General features: G+C 39.6%; 1 protein-coding gene across 4 annotated transcripts in view; it reads right to left on the minus strand.

Moving 5' to 3' along the window:
* Positions 1-22,304, minus strand: part of LOC138751849 (leucine-rich repeat-containing protein 37B-like) — a 155,192-nt gene that overhangs the window by 85,496 nt on the left and 47,392 nt on the right. For all 4 annotated transcript variants that reach the window (XM_069914696.1, XM_069914694.1, XM_069914693.1 and 1 more), the window contains 2 exons: positions 13,840-13,911; positions 13,671-13,751 (listed from right to left, as the gene is read on the minus strand). In XM_069914696.1, the coding sequence (XP_069770797.1) occupies positions 13,671-13,751; positions 13,840-13,911 (153 nt within the window). The remainder of the gene's footprint in view (positions 1-13,670; positions 13,752-13,839; positions 13,912-22,304) is intronic.

The following is a 22,304-nucleotide window of genomic DNA, read 5'->3' on the forward strand; positions in this document are numbered from 1 at the left end:
GAGATTAGAAGGGTTCTGATATACTTTATTGAGTTCATTATTTTATTTCTGTTTTATCTTTATTTTCTGGTGTCATCCTTGCAATGTCATGATCAAAGGACAAATGCAGCAGTTATATCATAAATGAGATATCTACTAAAGCCTGAATTCTCATAAATATATGTGTTATATATATGATGGTAAGGTATCAGAATAAGAAAGGTACAGTTAGTGTAGTGGTAAGTGCAATGTTGATACAGCATTAGCTATCGGGAGCAGGGTTGGAATCCTGAGCTGTCTGTAAAGATTTTATACATTCTCCCTATGTCTACATGGGTTTTCCATGGGGGTTTTGGTTCCCTTCCACCTTCCAAAACATACTGGGGGTTGTACGTCAATTGGGTGCAATTGGGCGGCATGGACTCATGGGTCGAAAAGGCTTGTAACTGTGCTGTACGTCTAAATTTAAAATGTAATTTAATGTAACTGTAATTTAAGCAGGTTATTAAGAAGGCAAATGGAACGTTGGCCTTGATCGCTAGAGGAATTGAATTCAGGAGTAGGGAGGTAATGTTGCAACTGTATAAGGTACTGGTGAGACCGCACCTGGAGTACTGTGTCCAGTTCTGGTCTCCATATTTGAGGAAGGATATAATGGCTTTGGAGACGGTCCAGAGGAGGTTTACTAGGTTGATCCCTGGGATGAAGGGGTTGACTTATGATGAAAGATTAAATCGTCTAGGATTGTATTCGCTCGAGTTCAGAAGAATGAGAGGAGATCTTATAGAAACATATAGGATTATGAAGGATATGGATAGGATAGATGTAGGAAGATTTTTTGAGCTGGCCGGGGAAACTAAAACGAGAGGACACAGTCTCAAGATTCGGGGGAGTAGATTTAGGACAGAGATGAGAAAAAATAGTTTTTCCCAGAGAGTAGTGAATGTTTGGAATTCTCTAACCAGGGAAGTGGTTGAGGCTGCCTCATTAAACATATTTAAAATTCGGTTAGATAAATTTTTACATGATAGAGGAATTAGGGGGGGGAGTCACCTGATGGAGTAGTGGCCGGACGGTGAACTCCAGCCCTCTCCAGAAAAGTCGGGAAAAACAAGAGAAAACACAAAGGCACAGAAATAAAAGTTACAGAAAAGTGAGTATAAAGGTGGAATGAAGATGGCGACAAAAAAAGAAAAATCGAAAGCAACGGCAAGAAGAGAGGAAGAGAAGACAAAGGAGGAAAAAGGTGAAGGCCTTACCTGTCCGAAGAGGCCCGCTGCGGAGAGAGAAACCCGCTCCCTCAGGTCGGTAAATAATGGACTACAAAAATGGCTCGCTGAGCTGAGTAAAAGTGCGCAACCGCGCATGCGCGATACTTCGCGCATGCGCGATGCGAATGAAAAAAAACACACCGACGGGAGGGGGGACCAGCTGGGGAGTCGATCTCCACAGCCGGCAACAACAGCTGCAGAACACCTGCAGCAAGAAGAGACCACAGAAGACAATAGAAACAAGAAAGAAGAGGAGGAAAGGGCAACAAAGAAACAACAGATGGTCAACCCAGAGGAAGAAGAAGAGGAAGAGTATGGTGAAATAGAAGAAGAAAAGATAGGCAAGGTAAAGGATATACTTGCTCTTATTAAAGGATACATGGAGTCATTTAAAGAATGGCAAACACAGGAATTTAAGGATTTAAGAAAAAGAATAAACAACACAGAAGAGAAAATAAATAAAATGGAGATGACCTTAACAGAAATGGGAAAAAAAATGGACAAGATGGAAGAGCGGGCAGTAGCAGCAGAAATGGAGGTAGAAGACTTAAAAAAGAAATTGGAGAAATCTAATAAAAAAACTAAAGAGACACAAGAACTACTAGCTCAAAAAATAGATACAATGGAAAACCATAACAGAAGAAATAACATAAAGATAGTGGGCCTTAAGGAAGATGAAGAAGGCAAGAATATGAGGGAGTTTATAAAAGAGTGGATCCCTAAGACCCTAGGATGTCCAGAACTACAGCATGAAATGGAAATAGAAAGGGCACATAGAGTATTGGCCTCTAAACCACAACCACAACAAAAACCAAGATCTATTGTAGTAAAATTCCTAAGATATACTACAAGAGAAAAGGTACTGGAGAAGACAATGGAAAAAGTAAGAGAGGGCAACAAACCACTGGAGTATAAAGGGCAAAAAATCTTCATTTATCCAGATATAAGTTTTGAACTCCTAAAGAAGAGAAAAGAGTTCAATACAGCCAAGGCGATTTTATGGAAGAAAGGGTATAAATTTATACTAAAGCATCCAGCGGTATTGAAAATATTTATTCCAGGACAACAAAACAGACTATTCTCGGATCCAGAAGAAGCACGAAAATTTGCAGAACAATTACAAAAATAGACTGAGGGAGGAAGACGGGTAATGAGAGTTAAAATGATCACGATTGATATGTATGTGGGTAAAGACAAAAATAGACTGAGGGATGAAGACGGGTAATGAGAGTAAAAATGATCACGATTGATATGTATGCGGGTAAAGAGGTATAAGAGTGAATAGAGACAATGAGCATACATGAATGTATCTGTACTTAGAGGAAAATATAGATAGTATAGACAAGAATTAATAAGGGAAGGTAATGGAATAGAGAGAATAAGGAGGGAATTAAAAGAGTGACCTTTGTGACATATGAAAAGTGAAATCTTTTCTGGGGGAGGCGGGGTGGGGGGAAATAGCAGTCACTGCAAAATCAGTTGACGCTTGCGAGTGGATTCGCAAATCCAAATGGAGAGGGGAGATGTGGTTGTCCGACAAGGGATAAAGGACAACTCAGGAGGTGAAGGGGAGATTGGGGATAAATAAGATAGAAATAGGAGAATAAGGAAAATGTTAGATGTTGTAGGAATGTTGTCTTATAAAGAGTTGAAAATAAGAAAACAGAAATGGAAAAGGAGGAAAGGTAATGATGGAAAAACGGAAAGAGAAGATAAACAAAATATAAAAGGGCTACGCTGAACTATATGTCTTTAAATATTAATGGAATACATAACCAAATTAAAATGAAGAAACTACCAAATTTAAATGAATAAATGTATTCCATTAGAAAAAAATAACATATTGGTTAAGAAATAATATTGAAATATTCGAACAAGTATAGGAGCCTTACATTAAATACAATAGCAAAAACCTACCGGGGACAAACATTACCAAGTTGATGGAAGGAAAAGGAAAGAAAAGAATGGACTCAGTAGAATTTCTGGTGTAATTTTGTTGAATGACAACATTGTCTGACTGGCTTAATGCAACCTAGATTGTATACCTAAAATGGATGAGAGGGGGGGGTGGGGGGGTGGTTTGGGAGGAAAGGGGGGGGGAGAAAAAGTCACTGTATATGTGTGAAAAAGAAATAGTGTATATCATGGCTAATGTGATTTATGGTGTGAAAAATAAAAAAAATTTAAAAAAAAAAATAGAGGAATTAGGGGATATGGGGAGAAGGCAGGTCGGTGGAGTTAGGTCATAAATTAGATCAGCCATGATCATATTGAATGGCGGAGCAGGCTCGATGGGCCATTTTTGGCCTACTCCTTTTCCTACTTCCTATGTTCCTATGTTCAATCCAACATCATTAAAGAACTAGTAATGCACCTCCAATTTTCAACATGGCAAAAATGGCTACACTTCATATGCAATTTATGAGGAATAAAACTTTAGAATATCCTAAAGTTATAGAAAGTGCTATATATGTGAACTATTTATGTGCAAAGTTTTACTTGATTTTTTTCTTTAAGAAAATCAATATTCTGGGTGAAGTTTAAGACAAAGGCTACATCGACCTTTCAGATGAAAGTGAAATATGTCACAGCATTTTTCAGAAATATTCTTCCCAGGGCCAACTTACTTGTTCAGTGACAACAAGCAATCTGCTGGAGGAACTCTATAGGTCACAGCTTTGTCGTGTAAGGTACAAAAGCTCAAAATCAAAATTAATTAAATGACCCTCAGTTTTGTACCCTGTAAAATAAATTGCACAAAAACTATGTCTTTTTAAAGTGAGAATGATAAAAATGAAAAGAGGAGTATAAGTGGTCACTTCATGTTGTCATAAGAAGTGTTATGGTGGGAAGAGAATTACAAATTTAATTTTATGTTTTAAAAACAGTAAACTGTAAGTTAGTCAAAAGTTTTTTTAAAATTGTCTGACAGTTAACATTTAAGCAGTATCAAATGATCATCTGAATACTGTGACAGATTATGTTGTATTTTATATTATATATAGATATATTTTAAGGGAGATAAATTGTAGGGTTTTTTTTAGTTTAGGTCACAAACTAACACAAACACTTCACAACACAGATCTCATTTAAAATGCAAGAGCTCTGTTCAAGCCAGACAGACGAGGGTCCCAATGCCTTTGTAAAGACTATGGAAACTGCTTAGCTGAAGGACTTCACAAGTAGGTGTTAATTTGGCATGCTGTGGAGCAATGGATTATTGTTTTGGAAAGCAACAGATGAACAGACTGAGAAGATTGGTTTTGCTGTTTTAGGAAGGAAATGTGGTTTTGCAAGCAGAGAGAGTCAATTAGGTCTTTTTTCTGAGTGTGACAGAGAGAGAGAGAGAGAGAGAGAGAGAGAGAGAGAGAGAGAGAGAGAGAGAGAGAGAGAGAGAGACTGCTGATTTTCTTCAGTGGCTATTGGAAGCTTGTTTGAACCCCCATTTTGCAGACAGGTTGTGAGTTCTTAGTTCAGCCTGTTCAAAGCCCTTGTGATCCATACAAGAGGAGATGGTTGGCTGTATAATGTTTCACCTAATAAGAGAAACAGAAAAGGAACTCTGTGGTGACCTGAAAGAAAGAGGTTATCATTTGGAAAACCCTGATGGGGCAAGTTTCTTCGACAAGACACTGAAGTAGCTGTTCAGAAGAAACCAGCTGTGTGTGTCTAACGAGCAACAAATCTCTCTCTCAAAATGACAAGAACCTTCCTGAGCGGTAACCATTTACCTTTCAAGCACCAAAGCCTGGTGAAGATTCATAAATGTTAAATTCTGTGCACAGTATAAGTATTGCCTGATACCGGTGAACTTGGAGGAGTGAGAAGTAAGATTGGAATGTGGATCAAATAACTTTTCTGAACTTGTAAAAATGTGCACTTAGAATTAGAAGGGGGTTAAATTAATAGTCATAAAGTTTTTATGTTTAAAGAAAATTTAAAGTAACTTTTGTTTAAGTAACCATTTGTCTTGGTGAATTTCTATTGCTGCTGGGTTTTGGGGTCCTCTGGGTCTGTCACATTACTGAGTAATACACAGAACTAACTTTACTGTGTCATGCAGCTGAAAATAGTTAATGAAGGTTGTTTCTGTTAAGACAGTGATATAAACAGAGTTAAAGTATACAGTGAGGAAATTCTGTGCAGAAAGAGAAGAAGCTATTGTTCTTAACCTACAATACGTAAAGTGTTTCATGATTGAGGCAGAGTACCTAATTTTTTGTTCAATTTAATCCACAAAATAATTATTCCAAGTTAGTCAGTTATGAAGACTATAAACAACCTAAAAATGGAAAAGAAGAATACATCTTAGATTAAAAAGTGTTGGTGTTCAGAGGGAACTGGATCCTATTATACAGGAAGCTCTAAAATTTAAATGCAGGTTCAGCAAGAAAATAGTATGTTGGCTGTTACTGCAAGTTTAGAAACCTCGTCCTCCATTGATATAGGACCCTGGTGACACACACAAGAGATTGCAGATGCTGGAATCTGGAGCAATAAACAATCCACTGGAGGAACTCAACAGGTCAAGAAGCATCAGTTGGAAAAAAAGAATTGTCAACATTTCAGTTCTTGATGAAGGTTCCCGATCCCCAATGTTCACCATTCTTTTTTCACAGTCTGAAATAAGATCTGCATTTAACAATTTTAAGGATTGTGAAAAACAGTTTTCATCTGTTCTTAATATTTCACTACTGGACTTGATCCCTCTTCAAATCAAAATAGGTCAGATATTTCACTTGAGAATCAGCTCTTAAGATGGGAAGTTGCTTACTGAACCTTCACCCATTCTCTCTAAAGTGAATAAAAGTCAGCTGAGAAAGCATTTATTTGCCTTAATTTAGTTTCGAGTCATAGATAGACACATTATGAAAAGAGACCTTTGACCTGTCCACACATCAAGCATCTTTTTTACGCTCATCCTGCCATAATCCATTTTATTCACCCTGCATTCCCATGAACTCCCCTCAGTGTCTGGACCTTGTAGAAAAAAAAATAGCATGATCCAAGCACAAGTAGCCAGCAAGTCCAGTGAAAGAAACTCTGCAGATGCTTTACAAAGGGCCTCAAGCCTGAAACGTTAGTATATAACCTTTGCCTCCGATAGATACTGCAGCATCTGCCGAGTTTCTCCAGCATTTTTGTGTGTCAACCAGCAACTCCAGACGGCTGACCAATTGGAAGATCAGGTCCACCAGCAGGTAGTGAGTTTGTCCAAATGTCTTTTCAGTGTAATTGACTCCACCTCTAGCAGCTTGTTCCATATATTCACCACCCTCTGTGGGTTGGCATAGCGGTTCGCATAATGCCTTTACAGTGCCAGCGATTGGGACCTGGGTTCAAATCACATCCTGTCTGTAAGGAGTTTGTATGTTCTCCTCGTGTCTGCATGGATTTTCCCTGGGAGCTCCAGTTTCCTCCCACCATTCAAAATGTAATTGCGTGTAAATTGGGCAGTACAGACTTGTGGGCCAAAATGGCCTTTTACTGAGGGGTATGTCTAAAAAATTTTTTAAAGTTTCCCCTCTGGTCCCCTTTACATTTTACCCACTCTCCTTAGACCTTTGCCCTCCAGTTTCCCCTACCCTGGAAAAAAAACAATAACTATTCATCTTATCTAAGCCTCATGATTCTATATTCTCTATCAGGTCACCTGTCATCCCCCTATGCTCCAAGGAAAATTGCCTGAGTCTATCCAGCTTCTCCTAACTCAAGTCCTCCAGACCCAATGGTATCCTCATCGACTTTATCCACTTTGCTGCCAACTTCTACCCTGACCTCAAATTCATCTGGTCCATCTCTAGCAACACTCTCCCCTTTCTTGATCTCTCTCAATCTCATCAGATGTTTTCAACAAACCCACCAAGTCCCACAGGTACCTTGACTACTCCTCTTCACACCCTGTCCCCGTAAGGATTCCATTTCTTTCTCATGATTCCTCCATCTCCATTGCATTTGCTCCCAGGTTAAGGTCTTCCATGTCAGATCATCTGAGATGACCTTCTTCTTCTCTATCACCACCAACTCAGCCTTCACTCGCATATCCTCTATTAACCACACAACTGTCCTGCTCCTCTGTACCCACGCTCAAAAGGGACAGGATTCCCCCTGTTCTCACCTAACACCCCACCAGCCTTCTTATTCAACATATATGTATCATCCTTCGCCATCTTCTATGTGATTCCACTACAAAACACATCTTCACATCTCCATGTTCTGCAGGAACCATTCCCTTCATGACTAACTCATCCACTCCTCCCTCCCATTGCCCTTCTGCAACCTATGCCTGTGACCACAGGAAGTGCTACAGTTACACCCACACCTCCAATTGGGGTTCCAAACAGTCCTTCCAAGTGAAACAAGGATCATCTACTGTATCCAGTGCTCCTATTGCGGTCTCCTCTACACCAGAGACACTGCATGCAGACTGGTAGATTTCTTAATTGAGCATCTTGGCTCTGTCCACAGCAACAGCAGGAATCTCCTAATGACAACCTATTTCAATACACCCCCCACCCCCCACCCCCATTCCCATGCCAAAATATCTGCATGGCCAAGACTAAGATGACCCATAAATTGGGGGAATTACCTAATTTTCAATATGGGGACTCCCCAACTGGACACCATTAGTATCAACTTCTCTGGCTTCTGTTAGCAACCTCCCCTCCTTATCTATCCCCATTTCTCCTTTCCTTCAACTCTGTCTCCTTTCCTCCAGCTCTGCATTCAGAGCCACCCCCTCCTCCAATCAATTCTCACCTTTCCTCTCCTGTCCTCTTATCCATGTCCAATTATCACCTTTTGTCTGTTGGTCTGTGCTCCTCCCCTTGCCCTTTATTTCCTTATCCCCAGCCTTTTAATTCAGGTGCCTGTCTGCATTTTACTCATACCTTGAAGAAAGTCTCAAGCCCAAAACATCAGTTATACATCTTGGAAGACCTGCTGGGTTACTCCAGCATTTTTGTGTTTCACTATAGTCACAGCATCTGTTTTGCACCTATATGAATGTAATGATATCCTCCCAATAGCAAGGTGACTTGAATTCCACACAGTATTCCAAATCAAGTCTTACCAATGTCTTGTACAGCTGTCAAATGCCATTCCTGAACTCCTGTATTCAATGCCTTCTTCATCATCTTGTTTAACCACTTTCACGAAGCATATAATTACACTCAACATGATTTGGGCTAGTGCCCTTCACACCATAGAAAGGAAAATATTACGTGGATGTCATTATCAAAGCCATGACATCATTGAATTATTTTTCCATTGTCCCCAAGGCCCTGTCTGATTTTAGTATCTTCATCCTTTATGCTTCCTTTCTCTTTCTGATAAAATTTGCAATACCTTGCATATATAAGTTTCCCAAACCTCCCCATCCTTGTCTTTCTTTCACAAGGAAATGTATGGACCTGAATTCAGACCAAGTAGCCTTTAAATAATTCCTGCATGTTAGATGTGAACTTGCTATATAACAGCTGCTCCCAACCAACACCCACAGCTCCACCTAATCACATTATCATTTGCCTTTTCCCAATGTAGAAATTCCCCAGCTTCCTCTTGCACCCCACCACCATAATCCTAACACCACCCAATTGCCAAGGTATAAGCCTATTCTGGGGACACAAGAGAACTGCAGATACTGGAATCTGGAGCAAATGGAAGAACTCAGCAAATCAAGAAGCATCAGTGTGAGAAAATTAATACTCAACTTTTCAGGCGGGAACCCTTCATTAAGATACTGCACAACCCATTGAGTTCATCCAGCAGCTAGTTTTTTTGCTTAAAACTAATTATTCATAACTATACGAAAAATTACAGAGTTACAAGCACTCTTCCCAGAGTGCTTCTCACTGAAACGCCAACCCTTCAAGCGTTCTCAATTATTTAATAAATTCATGGCTAATCTCATTGGAACCTCAGTTCTACAATCATGTCTATATTTTCACATCCAGTGTTTCAAGTATCTATGTACTTCTGCCTTTAAAATATTTGAAGACTATCTCTGTCACCTCTCGATGGAGTTTCATGATCCTTTGAAAATATTTGCTTTACTTCTCTTTAAATGGGTGACCTCTTATTTTTAGTGAACTTAGTTTTAGATTCTCCCAGAAGAAGAAACATCCTCTCAAGATTTCTGAGAACTTCTGTTACAAACTAACAATCTTTTTAATTATTTTTGGGATTAAAGGGACTTTGTTAGCACTAACACAGGAACAGCAATGGAAAATTCACCAGACAATGGTAAATTCAAAATAATATATTTTTTTATTAAACTATTAAAAAATAACATTTCTTATCTCTAAACTTAACTTTAAATATAACCCCATTATGCGCAAATGTAAAATGCAAATGTATGTGACCCTGTACCAGCCCACAACTAACTTACCTACTAAGAATACATATACAATATTTAACTCTATAATTTACTAAAATATTTGTATATATGAGAAATATAATTTAACATTAAATTAAAGATTAACACAAATCCATTACACAACCTTCCCACGGAGAAATTGTGAACTTCTAAAAGGTCAAAATTTTAAACTGCAATCTACCGTTTATCTGGTAAATTTTAGTCTTTTATAATATACAAACAAATATTGCAGAAACATATAAATTCAACATTTAGATAGGCAGTCAGCAATGACACTGTCTCATAATGTCATTACAATGTTGAATAACTAAGTTATACTCTTGCAAAATTAAACTCCAGTTCAATAATCGTCTATTTGTGGTGGCACACATCCTCATGGCGAACCGGCCCTGCTTGTATCGCCACGTGGCGGGGCAGCCATGGGGAAATGGCGTCATCAGAGGTTTCTCTCTGACTCCAGCATCCCTTTCAGCGCCCACCCTGGGCAGGGATTATGATGTCACAATGCACCAGGTGACTGAGCTCCTGCTGCCCTTAAAGGGGCGTGCTGAATATGAATAAAAAGTCGTTAATGACCCTCAACGTGGTGGCTGTGTCTCTTCCACTGCTCTCACCGCCACGTTCTTATTTTTAATCTTACTTAAAAATTATGGTCAATGTAAACAATGCTTAATTCCATAGTAGGTCAAACATATACTCTGCAAAATGTTGCAGAGCTAATACAAGCGACAATAATTATTTTCCAATAAGTCTTTTGAGTGTGAATTGAATTTCTTAGATACATAAGCCTCTGGATTTTCAACACCATTATAGTCATCTTTTTAGAATAATACAGCACCGGCTGGATCTTCACTGGCATTAACTGCTAAAGCAAAAGATTTACATAAAGGTTTATGACATAACATGTCTTTCAGTTTGTCAAATGTTGTCCAAAGAAACTTTTCACTCTTCTTTAAAATATTCGTCAGGGGAAGAGCAAAGTCAACAAAGTTTTTACAGAACTTCCTATAATATCCAACCATTCCTAAAAATCTCCCAATAAATTCAAAATGGACTGAACTTTAACCTGAACATGCTCCAATTTTCCTTGGCCAACCACATAAAAAGATAACTTACTTCAGATGACAAAATTCACTCTTAGCTAAATTAACATTAAAATTGGCTTTCAAAAGTCTACCAATTTAAAATTACCCTCACAAGTGTCATCTTGTGTGTTGTCACATCTTCTCTCGAGTTTTAACTATGTAGTTAACTTTATTTACTTTAAATGTTATATCATCTTGCTCTAAATTGATTAGAGATTGTTGAGGACAGAATTAATATTTTATCTCCTGGTTTAAAACTTCAGTCTTGCTTTTCTGTCAGTCCAGACTTCCATTTTATCTTGAGCCACTTTTAAATTCTCTTCAGCTACCTTGCACGATCTTTAAACTTTGAAATACAATCCAACAATTTGAACATCATTTTAACAACATTAAAGGCTTTTGAACCTCATGTCCAAGTAACAATTTCCCTTACTTCAAACAAAAGTAAATGAACACTTTCATCCCACTGCCCATTCCTCATTAGCCATAAGCTCACGTAACCTATATTTTCTCATTAATAAACCCTCGTTAAAATTTCAGTCTTCTCAGGAGATACTCAATGGATTTAGAAGAATAAGAGCTTTGTCAACAACTGTGGGAATCAATATCTGCCATGCAAAAATGTATATTTCTTGACATTGAGAAAAAATAGAAACATTGAAAATAGGAGCAAAAGAGGCCATTCCATTAATGAATATGATCATGGCTGATTTTATGACTTCGGTACCTCATTCCTGCTTTCTTTCCTTAATTCCTTTAACCAATAGAGCCACATCCAATTCCTCTTTGAGTATATCTACGAACTGGCCTCAGCAACCATCTATGATAGGGAATTCCACAAATTCACAAATCTCTGAATGACAATATTTCCCTTCATAATGTCTTACCACTTATCATTAGACTGTGACCCCTTGTCCTGTATTTCCCCAACCTCGGCAACATTCACAACATCACAAGATAAAGGAACAGAAGTAGGCCATTCAGCCCATCGAGTCTGCTCTGCAACTCCACCCTGAGCTAAATTGTTCTCACATCTAGATACAAATTCTCACACACAGATATACACACACACACACACACACACACTCTGGATATCAGAGTGGCACAAATTACTGTCCCGCACAACTGTGCTGGCACCCACAGACAGGTAGCTGTCTTCTTTGTCCTACTAAAACTACTGGGTGAGCACACTGACAGACGGCAGTGCTAGCACCCATGAATAAAGCAGCTGAGCCTCTTGTTTGCTGAAGCTGCCGGATTAACGCACACATGCTGTCCAACCGTCTAACTGACTGCCTTCCGACCAAATGACTAACCTGTTCAAAACTCAATGCACTGAGCTCTTCAACTGCCCCAGAGTGTGCCTTCAGCTCTCCCAATTGGTGAAGAGATTGACAACCACAGCGCATGGCTCTCACATTTAGCAGCTGTCATTTCTCCCAGCACTCCTTCAGTGCTTCCCACGCAGCTGTCAGTTTTCCCAGCGCTACTTCAGCACTTCACAGCAGCACATAATCCTCGCTCTCCTGCCATAGGTTCAGTCCTGTTCCTGGTCTGAAAATAAAATTGTCCAGGGTCCATATTGACAGTCTAGGTGTGAGTATGCAGCTCACAAATGTCAAATTTACAGATGACACAAAACCTATAAGTTTAAGAAGATAGTAAATGTCATCAAGATACATACAAGCTGATGGGATGGGCAGATGTCGAGAAGAAACAATGTGAGAAAATGTTACATTTTGGAATGAAGAACAAGGAGGCACAATAAAAATGAGCACAATTTTGATGGTGCAGGAAAAGTGAATGAAAGTGGGAATAAACCAATAGATACAGAAAGCAGTTAAGAAAGCATTGGGGATCCAGGACATTAGAAAAAGAGCCATGGCGTACAAGAGCAAGGATGTACAATATACAGTAGCATGTTAAAACAACTTGAGTATTGTGCTCAGTTCTTTTAGGGAATATGTGAAGACATTTGGAAAATTGCAGTAGAAATTTATCAAAATTATTCCAGAGAAGGCGACATGTTTAGTGTAGCAGTTAGCACAATACTGTTACAGCACCAGTGATTGGGAATGGGTTCAAATTCTATGCTGTCTGTAAGGAATTTGTACATTCTCCCCGTGTCTGTTGGGTTGTCCCTGGGGGCTCCAGTTGCCTACCACTCTCCAAAACATTCTGGGGATTGTAGGTCAATTTGGAGTGATTTGACGGCACAGGCTCATGGGCCAAAAGGGCCTGTTACTGTGCTGTAGGCATAAATTTAAAATTTAAAAATTTGCTTGCATGTATGGACTAAAGAAGCTAGTTTCTCCTCATGAAAAAGTGAAGGATGCGGTCTGACAGAGGTTATTAAAATTCTAAAAGTTCTAGACAAGATAAGGTTACAGATGGGTCAAGAGCAAAAAAGTCCAGAAGTGACATCAGGAAAATTGGAGTCTAGAATGTACAGTGATGATGACACATTCTGGATGAGAAAAAGAAGGCAGAGTTAATTATGGTGTTTGCAAAGGAACAAGACAAGAGCCTGAAAAGGGGGGAAAAAATAGCTAAGGGAGAATAGAGAGAGTGGGATTGTTCTAGCATAGAGACAGCATGGGCCTGAGAGCCAAAGGTTTTCTCTCCATGCTGTAATTTCTACAATTCTGAACCTAAATTCACGCTGAAAGAATGTTTTATGTCTGTGGTATGGGTTATCATGCAAATCCTGTAAATAATTAACTTAATATCCATGAAAACTGAAAATAGGATAAATGTGTAATGAATCTTTGGAAAAGAAATGATCACTAAATTACACATCAAATGTCATGCTGATACTATCTAACTTCACAAAAGAATAGTTTATGATAATGAAGAACAAGAGAGCTACCTGCTGTCTCTGAAATCATGGCCAAATAACTATTTATGGAAGGCGTTCATTGGAAAATTGAACAAAAATAAAGTCTATAATTTACTTACAAGACTTTCAGAAATCGTAATCCATGTTTTGTCCGAAAGAGATTGCTTTGTACTGCAAACAACTTGTTGTTGCTTATATCGCTTTTGAAAGAAAGGATGCATTTTAATATATATTTTTTCTGTATTATAATATAATTTAAATTGACTTTAATATTTTAATTAAACTTACATTAGTTCAATTTCTGGTGTAGGCTGGAACATATAATCTGCAATAAACCTAATCGAATTATAAGATAAAAACCTGTGATAAAACAAAAGAAAATTATGGAAATCAGACTTCCATAAAACATATCCACTGATTATAAAAAAAACCATTATCAACAAACACAGTGGCCTGCAATTTCCTTTATTCGACTCCAAAATAAAGTGATTTTGATGCGTATGAAGATTAACTTAGCCCAGAATGGAGCATTATTTCATTCAACTCTTGAGTTTTTAGTGGCAGTTTTATTTGCACAACCACACTTTTCTTGGTTTAAAGCTCTCCCAAGTCAAAGAGTTGCAGGAGCCAAAATCAGGCCTTGAGCCCAATTTTTAGAGGTTCAATATATGACAGTTCTTGATACACCACTAAACAATCAGATCTTTACCAGCCCCAATTTCGCCAAAACCCTATTTAAAGAGACAACATTCAAACGGTATTATTAATCATTACTGAGATCTATGTCCTCCTGTGACCTCCAATAAAGACTGTTTTACTCATGTGCGTCGAGGTCACAACCGTTCTCAGCTTGCTGTCTTCAGGATCATTCCATGGCTCATGATTGCTGCCACATCTCAAAATTTCTAACCTACAGTGCCCTCTATAATGTAAAGGACAAAGACACATTTTGTCCTTTATTTGCCCCTGTGGTCCACAGTTTTAATTTTTTTAATCTAACAATTCACATATGATTAAAGAGCACAATCCAGCCTTTGTAAGCAGTTCATTGGAAGCAGTTCATTGGAACTGACACCCATCAGACAAACATTTCTGGCATTTTCTAATTTTTTTTATATATATTATGGAAAGCTCTTACTCAGAGATTCAAATTTGATTTTTTTTGTTCACATGAATACTCAGAAGTCAGAGTGAAGCTATGTACTGCTGCGTAGTCTTTCCTGAAGAAACAAGAGAGAGGCATACTGAACACATGGGAAAGACTTAGTCAATTTATGCAGATTCTGTTTACATGCATTTAGCCCACATTCCTCCAAATCTTTCCTATCCTGGCAAAATGTATTTTAAATATTGTAATTATACCTGCCTTTACCACTTCTGACAGCTCATTCCACATACCTACTCTCCTTTGTGTGAAAATATTGTCCCTTAGATCCCCTTTGAATCTTTCCCCTCACCTGAAACCTATGCCCTCTAATTTTAGACTTTCCTGGAAAAAAGATTGTGAATAGTCACCTAATTTATGCTCCTTATAATTTTACTAACCTTTATAAGGTCATCTCATTCTACTATTCTGCAAGGGGGTAAAACCCCAGTTTATCCAGTCTCTTCTTATAACTCAGGCACTTCAATCCATAAATTTGTTTAGAAGCTTGATATGTTTCAGGTACATGAGAGACTACGGATACTGGAATATGGAACTAAAAATAATCTGTCAAGTCAAGTTTATTGTCATCTGATTGCACAAGTACAACCCGACAAAATAGCGTTCTCCAGTCCGAGGTGCAAAATATGCAGACATAACATACAGATCGACAAAAATTACCTATACAGGACACGATATAAATAAATAATTCTGATTCATAACTATGAGCCTCAGGTGGTTCATGTGAGCAGCTCCTTTGGTCATCACTGCCCGTGGGAAGAAGCAGTTCCTCAGCCTGGTGGTGCTGGCTCTGATACCCTTGTATCTCTTTCCTGATGGGAGCAGATGAAAGATGCTGTGTGTGGAGTGAAGGGGTCCTCAATGATTTTGCGTGCTCTCTTCAGACAACCATCCAGTAGATCACATCAATGAGGGAGGCTGCAGTGATCCTCCCTGTCACTTTATAGCCCTGTGGATTGACCTACAATCCATTGCTCTGCAGCAACCATACTACACTGTGATGCAGCTGGCCTGAACACTTTTGATAAAGCTCCTATGGAAGGTTGACATAATGGTGGCCAGGAGCCTTGCCCACTTCAGTCTTCTCAGGAAGTGTAGTCACTGTTGCGCCTTCCTGACAAGTGAGGAGATGCGTATCCACAATAGGTCACGAGGTAAGTGAACTCCAAGGAATAGTGCTCTCCACTTTCTCCACTACAAAGTTATTGATGTGTAGGGAAGGGTGGTCATCCCTCGACCTCCTGAAGTCCACGATCACCTTCTTTGTCTTGACCACGTTGAGACTCAATTTGTTACTCTCGAACTATATCACAAGATTTTCCACTTCTTTTCTGTAGTGCGACTCATCATTGTTGCAGATGAGGCCAACTACTGCAGTGTCATCTGAAAGGAACAGGTCAGGATTCTGATTATATACTCTCAACTTGCCTGGATGTCAACCTCTTCAAAAACTGTAAAACGATACAATCCAGTACAAGACAGTCATCCACTGCCCTAAATCTTCATTCACTTCACCTCCACTGCACAGTGGTTGCAGGTTCTACAATTCACAAAATTCACAGAAGTTACTTACCTTTAACTACTCCACCAGCAGCTCTTAAAGCAGTGACCTGCACCAAGGAAGACATGTCCAGCAGGCAATATTAACAGTTGTGCCTCCAAGCTGTATGTCATTCTGATTTGGAAGTAGATCACTTGATTCACAGCTGATGGGTCTGAATTCCATAACTTTCCTCCTCATCGTAATGTGAAAGTACCTTCATCAAGGACAGTTAAGGAATGGCCATAAATGATGGCCTTCCCAGTGATGATCAGATCTGGATAAAAATGTTTAAATGTTTCTCTGGCTGTGAAGGCCTTGCAATTCATTTGTGGCCTTTTCTTGATATATAGAATATCCTTTGGATCACCTTGAGTATACAAAATATGTAAATATCCCATTATATATCAGATGTGCTACTTGTGTGATATACATGTCCATACTACTGAGTAGACATATAAAGGTCAGTGCGAGTCAACTCTCAGAGTAAAGCTCAAGTTTACCTCAGAAACAAATAGAACCACTCTACCCAAATATAGTAACTCATCAAATGATAGGGGGAAAAAACTGATCTTCTTGGACAGGTTTAGAGCCAAACACATATAAGTGTGATTGAAGATAAAAATAAAACAGGACAAATATTTTTGCTAGCCTGCATCAAACTTTCATGCGTATATTCTGTTTCATGATGTGGAGAGATGCAAACAGAACCCCCAACAGAAAGTAAAAGAACACTAAATAGTGCTTCAGACCACCATGTGTGCACTGCCCATGATGCCAATTTAACTAATCTCATCTACCTGCACATAGTCTGTATTCCCGATATTCCCAACCCATTCATGAGTTTTTTGAGGAGGTGGTGAACATGACTAATGAGAGTGGGGTAACAGATGTTGCCTTTGTGGACTTTAGTAAAGTATTCAACAAGGTTCTTCATGGTAGGCTGATCCAGAAGATTAAGGCACATGTGTTCCACAGAGACTTGGTAAAATGGATTTAAAATAGTTTGGTCATAGAACACAGTAAGTAGTGGTGGAAGGCTGTTACTCTGACTGGAGGTTAGTGACCAGCAGTATTCCACAGGAAAGCGTGTAGAGCCATCTATTTTCTTGTGATTTATATAAATAATTTGGAAATGTGGGTGGTCTGATTAATGTTTGTAGATGACACAAAAATTAGCCGACTTGTGGTTGGTGTGGAAGGTTGCCAAAGTTCTTTCTTTTCTTTGGCTTGGCTTCACGGACGAAGATTTATGGAGGGGTAATGTCCACGTCAGCTGCAGGCTCGTTTGTGGCTGACAAGTCCGATGCGGGACAGGCAGACACGGTTGCAGCGGTTGCAAGGGAAAATTGGTTGGTTGGGGTTGGGTGTTGGGTTTTTCCTCCTTTGTCTTTTGTCAGTGAGGTGGGCTCTGCGATCTTCTTCAAAGGAGGTTGCTGCCTGCCGAACTGTGAGGCGCCAAGATGCACGGTTTGAGGCGATATCAGCCCACTGGCGGTGGTCAATGTGGCAGGCACCAAGAGATTTCTTTAGGCAGTCCTTGTACCTCTTCTTTGGTGCACCTCTGTCTCGGTGGCCAGTGGAGAACTCACCATAGAACACAATCTTGGGAAGGTGATGGTCCTCCATTCTGGAGACGTGACCTACCCAGCGCAGTTTGATCTTCAGAAGCGTGGATTCGATACTGTCGGCCTCTGCCATCTCGAGTACTTCGATGTGGGAGATGAAGTCGCTCCAATGAATGTTGAGGATGGAGCAGAGACAACGCTGGTGGAAGCGTTCTAGGAGCCGTAGGTGATGCCGGTAGAGGACCCATGATTCAGAGCCGAACAGGAGTGTGGGTATGACAACGACTCTGTATACGCTTATCTTTGTGAGGTTTTTCAGTTGGTTGTTTTTCCAGGCTCTTTTGTGTAGTCTTCCAAAGGCGCTATTTGCCTTGGCGAGTCTGTTGTCTATCTCGTTGTCAATCCTTGCATCCGATGAAATGGTGCAGCCGAGATAGGTAAACTGGTTGACCGTTTTGAGTTTTGTGTGCCCGTTGGAGATGTGGGGGTACTGATAGTCATGGTGGGGAGCTGGCTGATGGAGGACCTCAGTTTTCTTCAGGCTGACTTCCAGGCCAAACATTTTGGCAGTTTCCGCAAAACAGCTGAAGAGCTGGCTCTGAATGGGCAACTAAAGCGGCATCGTCTGCAAAGAGTAGTCCACGGACAAGTTGCTCTTGTGTCTTGGTGTGAGCTTGCAGGCGCCTCAGATTGAAGAGACCGCCATTCATGCGGTACCGGATGTAAACAGCGTCTTCATTGTTGAGGTCTTTCATTGCTTGTTTGAGCATCATGCTGAAGATTGAAAAGAGGGTTGGTGCAAGAACACAGCCTTGCTTCACGCCATTATTAATGGAGAAGGGTTCAGAGAGCTCATTCCTCAACATGGTTGCCAAAGTATACAGCAGGAAAAGATCAAATAGAAATATATAAATGGAATAAAAAGAGATGAAGTTTTATACGGTTAAGTGTGAGGTAAGAGGAAAGTCCTCTTAGGAGCGCTGATATACAGTGGAACCTTGGGATGCAAGCCCAAAGCTCTTTGTAAGTGGTCACACACCTAAATAGGGTGGAAAAGGCATGTTTGTTATCAATTGGGACTTTATGCTCAAAGTTGACAAGTCAAGTAAGCAACAAAATTAAATTTGGAGTATTGTGTGAGGACCTGGTCACGACATTACAGGAAGTTTCCGGAGGCTTTGGGGAGTGTGCAGAAAGTTGACAAGTCAAGTAAGCTACGAAATTAAATTTGGAGTATTGTGTGAAGTTCTGGTAACACATTACAGGAAGTTTGTGGAGGCTTTAGAGAGTGTGCAGAAGATATACATGAGGACATTGCTTGTTTTCGAGAGTATCAATTATAAGGAGCGGTTGAACAAACCTGGATTGTTTTCTCTGGAGGAGCAAAGTCTGGGCAGTGGCCTGATAGAAGGACAGAAAATTATGAGAGGTAAAGATAGAGTAGATGGTCAGATTTTTTATTCCCCAGGTGGAAATATCAAATACTAAAGAGCATAGATTTGAGGTGAGAGGAGTAAAGTTTTAAGGAAGTTTGCAAGGGAAGGTTTTTAAATTTTAAGATGCCTTGAATCCCTAGCCTGAGTGATAGGGGAAGCAGATAAATAGCAACATTTGAGGCATTTAGACAGGAACATGAATAGGTTGGGAATGAAGTCATATATAGACCACATGTAGGCAGACGGGATTAGTTTAAATAGCCATCATGATGGCACAGATATTATGGACTGAAGAGCCTTGTTTCTGGGCTGTTCTATGTTCTACATTCTATGTTCTGTCTTTTGTTGATTCTTGTAATATGTTACATGATTTGTAGTATTTCCCATTAGTAGAAACATTACTTAAGTTTCTGAGGTGGACTGCTCAATATTGTACATAGCTTTTCTCAACCAAAATAGGTTCTGGGCCAATTATTGTTGAGTGGTATTGTTACCAACTTACATTATTATTAATCTTTAGGTTATAATAAATATATATATATTGTAAAATTACTTTGTGTGATGGACAGGGACACACACATAGCACACGGAGAGGCTCTGTCAAGTAGGAGATGAAGAAGCTTATCATTGTTCAGTTCTGAGTCATAAAACTAGTCTTATTGTTCTCCACTGAAAGTCAAAGACAATGAATGTTTACTCAAAAAGACAGAAGACTCTTTGCTTGTTAACTCACCTTTTTGGGAAAATGAAACTAATAGCCAATAGTGATCAAAGCAGTCATTAGATCAAAGACATTTGAAGCAGCATTTTTAGTTCATCAGAGATTCATCTGAAGACAAAAATGCAGTGACATTCTGTTAGATGGGCTGCTGTTGTGTTCTTCTTGTCAGGGGAGGGTCACAGAATTAAAGTGGCTTTGGAGAGGATGGCCATTTTGACTGTTCCTCTTTGTCAAGAGAAAGACCAGTGTTGCTGGACTATTGTAATGGTCACTGTTGACTAACCCATATCTGGGTAAAAGAAAGCAAGATCATTCTTGCAGTTGGACCATAACCATTCTGATTATTATTTTGTTTAACCCTTTCCTGGGTTTGTGAAAGCATCATAGAAATCACAAGTTCCATAACTTCTATGCAAGAGAGGGGAATTGTAAAATCATTCGTATGAAGAAACATTTCTCTGAAAGCAACTTGACAAGTTTTTTTGTGAATTTTGAGAAATCTGATGACTAGGTGTCTCAAAATACTTCATAATTACTTCTGAACATGAATTTAAAGATTCTAAGTTTCAACACAAGACTGTACTTTGAATTTGAATTTCTTCAGAATTGTCCTAAGCTGTAATGTTTTGGGTGCTCCACACACATACGTACATACATTTGTGCATAGTTGGGGTTAAGTTAAGAGTTAAGTAAGATTTTATATTATTAATAGTTATTAATAAAAATTATTGTTTTGAAGATACCATTGTCTTTGTGAATTTCTATTGCTGCTGGTCTATGATGTAACAGTATCAAGTTTTTCTGAAGCCTATCCTCTCCACATTCCAAATTGAAAATTCTACAACATTTCCTTAACTTTTAACATCCACACCATTGCCTGCCCCTATCTTGTAAGACTAGAAATTTAAAGTAATATGTATTCTGGAGAGGGTAACTCATGAACTAATAGTCAAAATCATTCCATGACTTATAAGACAATAGCCACAAATTTGATCAAACAGTCCACACTTACCTAGATAAATGCAGCTCAAATAATGAACAACTTCTATTCACTTACTGCCCTTAACATAAAAAAGTTCTGTCATTTCATAGATGTGTTGTCAAGCAAAAGAAGATTATCAAGTCATATAAAGAGGGATTTATTGTGATAAAGATTTTCAAAGAGTTAGATTTTAAGATCCATTTTTAAAGAATAAAGGAAGACTGGATATTGGAGAGATTTAGGAGAAAGTTCACGAGCTCAATGTCTTGGCAGGTACTGATGGGGAAATTAAATTTATCAATGATCTCATCCAGATATCCTCAAGACCAGAGGACATTATAGAGAAAGATGTAGAAATCAAGATGCTGCTTTATCAGGAACTTATATAGGTCTATATATACTGGGATGATGGGAAATGGGACTTGGTAACAGAATGATGGCATGCATTGGAATAGTTAAATCTAAAGGTAACAGATGAGCTTAAGAGGTCATCAGGGACTGCACAATGTATGGGACGCCCATCGAAGGCCTGAAGGCCCATTAAATGAGGCTCCAGAATGACATGCTGGCAAGACACTGACTCTCATAATGTCGGCAAAGACTGGTTTAATCGTTGGACAACTGTTCTGGAACTATGGACGCTGACAAGAAAGTGTCACTACGAGGCTGTCTCAGTCCAGGTAAGGGAAGAGGAACAAGTCCGGGATACTCTCATGGCAAGAGTGAGTTCAAAGTACGAGAGACAGCGAATGTTGGAGTTGGAGAAGAAGGACCTTGCCAGTACCCTCGAATCTAGCAAAACTTCTCAAATAGGCCCAACTGAGAATGGACCACCTCGCTAATGAAAGCAGCGCCTTCTCGGAAAGCCACACCTGCAGAGCACAGCTGTCCCAGATACCGACTTCCATGAATGCATGCGACCAGGAGTGCTACTTCTGCAGACAGGCCAGATGCCCCGCGAAAGACTCTGTGTGCTCAGGGTGCAAAAGTCTGTCAGGCAAAGGGGAACCCCAGGAAGGCCACCATATGCATGGCTCCTGAACAGTTGTACACCCTGTGCCCAAGCCCAGAGGTGCGGGCCGCCGCCTCTCCATGCTGCTTGCTGCCGCCATCTTGCTGCGCCTCGTGGCAGGAACCACTACTGTAAGAGAAGCATCGGCGGGAATGGTGGCCGTCACTACTACCAGAAGAGAAGAAACAGTGGCCATCTTGCCACTCTTCATGGTTGATGACACCTCTCTGGCCTTTGGATCAAGATAATGGCAGCAGGGGGAGCGATGTAGCCTCTGGAGCACTGGCATCAGTCATCCTCAACCAAGCAAAACCCCACCAGCTGAGAAA

Source organism: Narcine bancroftii, chromosome 1 (genome assembly GCF_036971445.1).
Source record: "Narcine bancroftii isolate sNarBan1 chromosome 1, sNarBan1.hap1, whole genome shotgun sequence".
NCBI lineage: Eukaryota > Metazoa > Chordata > Chondrichthyes > Torpediniformes > Narcinidae > Narcine > Narcine bancroftii.